Source organism: Elephantulus edwardii, unplaced genomic scaffold (genome assembly GCF_000299155.1).
Source record: "Elephantulus edwardii isolate Elephantulus edwardi_28Jun2011 unplaced genomic scaffold, EleEdw1.0 scaffold00148, whole genome shotgun sequence".
NCBI lineage: Eukaryota > Metazoa > Chordata > Mammalia > Macroscelidea > Macroscelididae > Elephantulus > Elephantulus edwardii.
Window position 1 is genome coordinate 3,944,858 of NW_006399898.1, and position 9,418 is coordinate 3,954,275.

General features: G+C 50.1%; 1 protein-coding gene across 1 annotated transcript in view; it reads right to left on the reverse strand.

The window, feature by feature from the left end:
- ATP6V0A2 (ATPase, H+ transporting, lysosomal V0 subunit a2) overlaps positions 1–9,418 on the reverse strand; it is a 44,860-nt gene that overhangs the window by 10,573 nt on the left and 24,869 nt on the right. The window contains exons 7-11 of the mRNA XM_006894628.1: positions 8,417–8,499; positions 7,492–7,585; positions 5,727–5,939; positions 2,863–3,013; positions 2,479–2,615 (exon numbers count right to left, since the gene is read on the reverse strand). Coding sequence (XP_006894690.1) covers positions 2,479–2,615; positions 2,863–3,013; positions 5,727–5,939; positions 7,492–7,585; positions 8,417–8,499 — 678 coding nt within the window. The remainder of the gene's footprint in view (positions 1–2,478; positions 2,616–2,862; positions 3,014–5,726; positions 5,940–7,491; positions 7,586–8,416; positions 8,500–9,418) is intronic.

Below are 9,418 nucleotides of genomic sequence, written 5' to 3' on the forward strand. Positions count from 1 at the left end.
AGCCAGGCCACAGACTGGCCACAGCCAGACCACAGCCAGGCCACAGACTGGCCATAGCCAGACCACAGTCAGGCCACACCCAGACCACAGCCAGGTCACAGACTGGCCACAGCCAGACCACAGCCAGGCCACAGACGGGCCATAGCCAGACCACAGTCAGGCCACACCCAGACCACAGCCAGGTCACAGACTGGCCATAGCCAGACCACAGTCAGGCCACACCCAGGTCACAGACTGGCCACAGCCAGACCACAGCCAGGCCACAGCCAGGCCACAGCCAGACCACAGCCAGACCACAACCAGGCCACAGGCAGGTACAGTCAGACCACAGACAGGCTACAGTCAGACCATAGACTGGCCACAGCCAGACCACAACCAGGCCACAGGCAGGTATAGTCAGACCACAGCCAGGCCACAGGCCTAGATGGTGTATGGTGACACTAACATCAGGGAAGCACTGACCTCCTTGACCTAACTGCCCCAGATCTAAGGGCAGCACTGGCTGAGGGACAAAGCTCAGAAGGGACAGAAAAAAAGAATGAATGGAAACACAGGCAGGAAGCAGGCAGAGTGCCGCCACCTTTGGAGGACTGCAGTTAACGTCACCTAACAAAGCATTATGTTTAATGGAGACTCATTCACTCTGCAAACACTAACAAAAATCATGATAAAAAGCTGCTGTTTTGGGTAGTCTTTTTAAAAAAAACACCAAAAAACGATGCATTCACAAAACTTCCAAAACTGGACTGAAGGACTCTCAGTGGAGAGGTGCCGGGAATCTAAGGTTGTGGTCCTCCCTTACAGAGTCCTCACACCTCAGGCCACACAGCAGCCGCCCTGGAGGAGCACGCTGCGAGGAGGCTCCCCCTCGCTGAACGGCAGCCAGCCAGGGGCAAAGCTCCTCAGAGTGGAAGGGACACCAAATCACGGAAGGAGCCGCTGGGGTGATGCCGCACCATGGGGACAGCCGACCGCGTCTCACCAGCTGGGGCCATGCTGCACCATGGGACAGCCGATCGCATGTCCCTAACTGGATGCGCACTGTGGGGACAGCCGATTGTGTCTCGCTAGCTGGGCAATGCCACACCATGAGGACAGCCAATCACATCTCCCTAACTGGGGATGCTGCACTGTGGGTACAGCCGATCGCATCTCCCAGCTGGATGCCACACTGTGAGGACAGCCGATTGTGTCTCGCTAGCTGGGCAATGCCACACCATCCATGAGGACAGCCAATCACATATCCCTAACTGGGGTGATGCCACACCATGAGGACAGCCAATAGAATCTTCCCAGCTGGATGCCGCACTGTGGGGACAGCCGATCGCATCTCCCAGCTGGGGCGATGCTGCACCGTTGGGACAGCTGACTGTGTGTCCCTAACAGCAGGGACAGCCGACCACGTCTACCAAACCACACAGCTGGGCTCCGTCCGTCAGCATTACTTACTCCCTCAGCCCACAAGAAACTCCTGGCCTTTATTTTCTAATGTGTTTTTATTACTGCTCTTTTCTGAACAATTAAAATACACTCACCTTGTTAAGAAGGAAAACACAGAGAATCACAAGAAAAGTATTCACAGGATGGAAATCAGTTCTCAAGTTTTGTTGAAGATGCACACAGCAAAATACACCCATTCAGCTGCCTGTCTCTGTACCACCAATCACATTCTTCCTTGTCTACAACCCCCCCCGCCCCCCCACGAGCTGCTCTTCCCCCAGGGACACAGCCCCCCTGACCCTAAGGGGTTTTTTATTTGTTTGTTTGGTTTTTGACCCTAAGGGGTTTTTTTTTATTTTATTATTTTTGTGTGCGTGTACCGTCAAATCAGATCTGACTGGTACAGGAGGAGATTGTCCCTCCTTCCCCGGCAGAGCATCTGGTGGATTCAAACCGTGCGCCTCTGGGATTGTAGTTGCAGCTCCTTGCCACTAGGCCACCAGAGCTCCCCTGACCCTAAGGGTTTTATAACTTGTCAATCGGATCCCACACAGACGGGTCTTTCAAAAGGAACAACGCTCACAGCAGACATTTTTTAGTAAGCTAAACTACCGTTTGGTTTAAAATTTCAGAGAATACTTCTGGTTTAAGGCTTGCAAGATTACTTCAGGGCAACAGTTTTAGGAGTTCAGTTCGGTCTCAGTGGATCCAGAGAAATAGCATTTCTGTTCTTCACTTTCTCCTCTTTTGAGAAGAATTCCTCTGTGCACTCTGGTCACACAGTTGTGTTCTTAACTATCCTCTGAGGAATGAACAAACAACATGAGGTGGGAGTAGACGTTGTCATTGTGGAGATGACACACTACACGTCTCAGTCAGGTTACAGCAGCTGTTGCCAGCATTAACACTGAAGAACCGCCTCCCCTCAGGGTAAAAAGAAGACAGCCAAAAAAAAAAATAAAAATAAAAAAAAAAAGAAGAAGAGAGCCACCAGCAATGCCACCCACCCAGAGGCAGCCAGCGTGCTGGCATTTTTACCTCTTGAGATTGGTTCAGTCTGGGATGGTCTTCATTTAACACCAACAAGAGGGCAAACAAGAACATCACGAAGCCATGACCAAAGTCTCCAAACATCACGGCAAACAGGAAGGGGAACGTGATGATGGTGAAGAGAGCTGTGGGGGAAAGAGGGCGTCAGAGGCTCTGATGCACCGCGAGCTCGTCCACAGCCGGCTGGCAGCACTCACGGAGCTGGCCGTCTCCACAAGACCACCTTCTCCCTCGAGACAAACTCAGAGGGCAGATGGGGTACGTCAGCCTACACAGAGGGCCACTGACGGGCGCCTGCTTTCCTGAGCACCCTCATATCCAGAAAAACAGCAGGAGAGGGGAAAACGCAAAGGCTGGCCCCGCGCCGCCCACCTGGGTTCACTTCCCGGTAGCTGCCCACTCCGTAGGCATCCACGATGTTCTGGAAGCCCTCTGTGAACTTGTTGGTGCGGATGAGGGTCGGCGGGGTTTCTTTCGTTGGGATTGTGTTCATGAAAGAGGGCATCGTGGCTCCACTCTCTCTCTTCCACATGAAAAAAAGGGAGAGAAAAATTATTGTCTAGGAACTCTTTCAACAAATACTGGTCACTGCTAGGTATCAAGGAGTCCTGGCAACACAGTGGGTTAAGTGTTGTGATACAAACTAAAAAGTCATCAGTTCAAACCCACCATCCACCTCATAGGAGAAAGACACAGCAGTCGGCTTCTGGAGGGTCAGAGTCTCGGGAACCCTCCGAGCATTCTCCGGGGCCCCGCAGGGTGGCTGCGAGTCAGAACCAATCAATGGCAGAGTTTGGTTTGGGTTGGCCACCTGTCAGCACTCATCCCAATAATGTAACAAATTCAAAGATTCAGATGTGTAATAGTATCCTTCACTGTTTCCAATTCCTCTAAATAATAAATTGGACTGAACACCTAAAACTTTTAATCAAATAAGTTCTTACCAGAAAAGCAGATTTTCACAGTACAATATTATTTATTAAAACACACATATGCAACATAAGGAGATTCTAAAAAACCCCAGTGCATAGTCTCTACTCTCCCTCAATGGTGCAGGAGGCTGGACGGCACAGTATTTAAACACTCCTCAGCTGGTAACCAAAAGGGTGGCGCTTCAGCTTCACCAGCTGCTTGATGGAAAAAAAGATACGGCAGTCTTTGGTAGAATGAAAAATTAATTTGCTCTATAATTTTTTTTTTAATTTTTATTACTTTTTATGAGTGTACCATCAAATCGGATCTGACTGGTACAGGAGGAGATTGTCCCTCCTTCTTCAGCAGAGCATCTGGTGGATTTGAACTACATACCTCTGGGATTGTAGTGCAGCTTCTTGCCTCTAGGCCACCAGAGCTCGCCTAATTTGCTCTATAAATAGTTACTCAAACAAAAACGAAACAGAACCAGAACAAACCCAGTATGAAAGGAATGAGAAATAAAAACACGGTTTCAGAAATGAAGAGTTCTAGGAGAAACTCAAACACAAACTCAAATATCTTAAGAGAAAAAGAAGGTGGTGAACAGATAGGAAATTTTTAACAAATCAGAAAGAAGAGAAACCACAAAGAATCAAGAAATACAATAACAGCTCCTATGTAATTTACTGTCTTTGAAAACCTGCTGGAGGATCAGCTATGAGTTGGTTCTGACTAACAATTTTTTAAATAAATTCTTTCACAGATAATAAAGATGGCAGGCAGCCCTGAATAAGAAAATCAAAACAAGGGGACAGAATAATTGCTAAAGTGTTTAGGCTCAGGAGAAATTTCGGGGTGGGGGGGGTGGAGATCGAAAAATAGGTATTAAAGGAACACATCATACCTCTAAAAACAAAGTGAAGCAAAATTAAACAACTTTAAAAAGAAAAAAGGGGAAATCGCGCGAATCCCATTGTAAGAGAAATTATGTGACACGCCAGGAAAAGAGAGGCTCTTTGGCATTGGGTTTTCACTTTAAGACCAAAGAACACAGCAGAAGCAAGTGCAAGGGGAAATTCCACGGGCCAAAGACACTATTTCTGGGAAAAGTAACTTCCAATTGTAAAGGCAGCAGACGGACAATGACATCATTGTGCCCCATGTCCCCCCTAAAGAATCCATTAAAACAATTACTAAATGGGCAAAAGACATGGAAAGACTTTTCGCAGAGAAAGACATTTGGATGGCCAACAGACACATGAAGAAATGTTCAAAATCACTGGCAGTAAGAGAAATGCAAATCAAAACCACATGAGATCCCATCTCACTCCAGTAGCAGTGGCAAAGTTTAACAGGACAGCAAACAATAAATGTTGGAGAGAATGTAGAGATAGAACTCTTAGACATTGGTGGTGGTACGTAAAATGGAACCACCACTCTGGAAGGCAATTTGGTGCTTCCTCAGAAAGCTGAACACAGAAATTCCATTATGACCCAGCTATTTCACTGCTTGGAATATACCCCGAGAAACTGAGACCTGAGATACAAACAGAGACTTGTACACCAACATTTATAGCAGCATTATTTACCATCACAAGAACGTGGAAACAGCCCAAATGTCCAACCACAATGGGTCTGAGAAATTATGTTACATGCACACGATGGAATACTATGCAGCACACAGGAGCAATGATTTCGTTAATTACTACGTAACTTGGGAGGGACTGAAGAGCACTATACTGAGTGAACCAACTCAGTCCCATAAGGACAAACACTGTGTGAGACCATTATTGTAGAAATATAAAGATAACTAGTAAACGGGTGTGAGTACCCAAGGGGGGGAGGGGGGCTTAATCATAGGGTCACACAATTTGTTGGGTGGAGGGAGGGGTGGGTTAAGGAAGTGGGAAATATCTCCTGTGAAAAACAATATATGAATTTTGTAAGTAAGCCAAGTATAAAATAAAAAGTTTATATTAAAATAAAGAATGTGTTAGAGAAGCAGCTTCAAGGACAGGGCAGTCTGTCTCTGGCTCGGGCAGCCCCAGCCCCGTGTGTCGGGTAGAGCTCAGCCCTCCAGGGTTCTCAGGCGCTGATTTCTCACGCTTAGCGGGCCAGGTCTTTCCTCTGAGGCGTCTCTGCTGAGTCTGAATACCCAGCCTTCGGGTTAGCGGCCAAGTGTTTAACCGATTGTCCCCTGAGTAATATGCACCGTTTCTGTTCTGAAGAGTCGACATGGACCCTGAGTCGTGTGCCCCTCCAAGGTGCCCCCGAGTCCCCCGGCCGTGCTGGCCCTGGCGGGCGAGGCCAGGCTGACCTACCGAGCCGTCCTCCAGTGCCCGGCGCAGCTCTGGCAGGTCGGCCTCGGGGCACCAGACTTCCGCGATGAGGCACTTGTTGGTGACATCGAAGCTGCACATGTTGAGCATGTGGTAGATGGCTTTCATCTTCTTCACCTGGACCACGCGGCTGTACACCGACTCAGCGGCCTTGCACAGCACCTGCCTCAGGTAATCCTCAGTCCTGTGGAGCACCTGGGGAGGACACGGGGGTCAGCATGGGGGGCATCGCGTCCATCCAGAGCCCTGGGTTCTTCAACGAGCCTGTCCCCCATCACCCCACCCCTCTGGTGTGGCCTTCTGGGAGCTGCTCCCCCTCCTCCACAGTCAGATGCTGTCGCACGGGATGTGGGAGCAAGTCCGTGAGGAAGCAGCAGGGCTTCGAGCCGCGTCCATCAGTCACGCAGCCCACGTGAGCAACCGTGTCTGTGTCCATGACATCTGGACCGTGGCCCAAAGGAAACAGCAGTGTCCCGCTGAGGGACAGTGTGTGCTGCTCTCCGGCCAGCGTCCTGCATCGGCCTGACCCCTGCTGAGGGAGGCGCTGGGGCAGGACTGAGAGCAGCTATCAGAGGGCTGTGCAGACAGCACGCACTCCAAGCAGCCCGCTCAGGCAGGGTGACCAGGTTGGTCCGTCCACTCTCTAGTCCTGGGACCCAGGGGCGTCCAGGAGACATCGCCATGCTGGCTCAACGGCCGTGCTCCCCCACTGCAGTGACATCCTCCACCTCTTGTCTGCTCCCAAGCTTGACCTGGCCCCCTGAGCTCTGCAAACCCCCAGCACCCACCCATCCTGTTCTCCCAGTGGATTGATTCTCTTTTGCATAACTGAGTCTAGACCTGTTTCTGTAACTTAATACCAAGAACGCAGAGGTGATCAGAACTGCTCATGGAAACAAGACAGGTATTTGCCACTTGGCCATCAATGTCAAAAAACAAAACATGTGGAGAGTTCTGGTGGCCTAGTGGCAAGGAGCTGCAACTACAATCCCAGAGGCACACGGTTCGAATCCACCAGATGCTCTGCCGGGAAAAGGAGGGACAATCTCCTCCTGTACCAGTCAGATCTGATTTGACGGTACACTCACACAAAAATTAAAAAAAAACAAACATGTATAAACTCATGTAGGGAAAACTAATGTGCTCTGTAAACTCTCACCCATATGGCAATAAAGATTTTAAAAGACAAATAATACATTTAAGATACGCATTGCTTCTGTATCCTCCAGCCCCTAACATAGTCCTAATACATAGCAAATACTCAAAAAATGTTATACCTGTTACCCTAGCCCCAACTGCTGGGTCTCATATGTATGAAAAGTAAAGAAAAATAAGAGAAAATAAAAAGAAATAATAATACCTGTCACCTAAAATGGGGCTGAAATATCTTTCATGATCAAGAATGACAACCCAGCACACCAAAGACAATCAGAAAATCTTGCTCTGAAGTCCCATTGCTGCCTCTTGTTAACTGACTGCTGAGGTGAAATGCATGGCGAGGGCGGAGCAGAGGGATATTCTGACTTCACTCAAAAACGCCACCCAAATCATCCCCGTCTACAGACACACGCAGCAAATGGGTTCCCAGTGTCAACAAACCCAAATCATCCCCGTCTACAGACACATGAAACAAATGGGTCCCTGGTGTCAACAGAGCCTCACTCGTCCCTGTCTATAGAGATCCTAAATAAACAGGTCCCCGGTGTCCCGGGCCTCAGCCCAGGGGCAGCAGGTGGGGTCCACTCACAGTGTAGAGGTCCTGGATGCGCGTGTTGAGTCCCTCCTGGATTGCCCTGCGCTCCTCGGCCGTGTTGGGGTATGGGTAGACGTGGCAGTGGTAACTGGAAGACAGAGGAAGCTCGGTCTCATGCCTGCGGTCACTCCAAGCGGCCGCTGTGAAAACCAGAAGGAAACTCAATTCGGCACCGGCATGTGGTTCCTCCTGAAGGGAAGGCCAGCCGTTATCCGCGTTATGGGGATGACGGTCAGCAGCGACAGCCTCCCCACTAACCAAACGCTCAGGCCGATCCGTTTCTGCCCCTGATGGGTCCAACCTCACGAACGCCCCACAGCCTCGGCCTGGCCTATTTATCATCAGGCGTCGAGTGGGTTCTGACCCAGCAATGTGGCAGCAGAGTACCGCCCCAAAGGGCTGCCTAGGCCGCGATCTTCCCGGCCCTTCACCAGGGCTTCGGCAGAGTGGGTTCAAATGCTGACTTTTCCGCTAGCAGCTGAGAGCTTCCACAACCAGGCTGGATTCCCAAGAGGAGGAGAAATGAAATCCAGGAACTTAACTAACACGACCCCTACTTTTGAATGAATTTAAATAAGGAAACCAGCAAAAAAGGCAACCAATCAGGTTTTTAAGAACCTGGGATGACAACAGAGATATCATGGCAGGAAACCCAGTAAGCCATCTGCCCATCTTATTCCTTTTCTAGTACAGGGTGACACATCATGAAGACGAGGGTACAGAGGCACCCTGGTGGCCCAGTGGTTCAGTGCTAGGCCGTGGGAGAACGATGTGGCAGGCAAATGTCAGCCGGTGAGCCCTGAAGGAGCAGTCCTGACCTGTCCTCAAGAGTAACTACAAATCGGAACTGACTCAGTGGTGTGCAACTAGAGGTTACTGAGTAAAAATAAGTCACGGATGTGAAAGTTCCTTCTCTTACCAATCACAGATCTTCTTAACCTTGTAGCCAATCTGCTCTCCCCAGAAGGATATCAGAAACACATACCACTTTATGACTTCTCCCTACAAGGAATGAATGAGGAGAGTGTTACTTCTGGTGGAATCACTTCCAGACCTCTCATGTGCGAACTTTCAAAGGCTCGGTTCCTCCAGTCACTCAGCCAACACATAAAGATAGCAAATCCGCAAAGGTGGGCAGGCTGTGCCTGGCGCTGTCCTAGGTGCTGAGGAGAGAGCGCTGAGCTAGCCGGGCAGAAACCTCGAGCCCAACAGGGGAGGAGCACACTCCCCACACAAGAACATAAGGGCCGCAACTACTCCAGGATCAAGGCCAGAAGGCAGGAGAGGTGCGGAAAGCACGAAGGGAAAGGAGCGCCGGCGGAGGCCACGAGGAGACTGGTGCTCCACGAGGCGCAGAGCACATCCTGAGACACGGCGTGCACGCACTGCTGAACAGAAAGCAACCTGCACTGTAAACTGCGCCCACCTGTGTAGGGATTGTCGGGTGGAAATCTCATCTTTCCACCAACTCAAAACTAAAAAGTAAAACAAGAAGAAACTCGTAGCACGGGAGAAGGCAAGTCACTGTACTCAAGGGAACAAGAGAGTCAAACAAGACATGTCCTATGTTCGAAGGCTGGATGCTTCAGAGAACACACAGTGGGAAGAGAGGCAGGTGGGACAGTGGGCGCTGCGGCTTCTCAGAGGACGAAGCAGGCGGCCTCACTGAGAAGAGGTCACCAGGGCCTGAAGAACGAAGGTGGGAGAGGGAGCCACGTGGACAGGGATGCACTGAGGGCAAGAGAGAAGAACACTGAAGCCACTGACAAGGAAGCTGCTCCCAAAACATCCTTTTAACAATTTCCGAAACAGTGCGGTATCAGGAAACAGGCTGCACCGAGGCCCAAGAGGGCACAGGCGCATGAAAGATGAAGATGACACGACCAAGTGGAGCCGCCCAAGTCTGCTTTCTGCGCAGTGG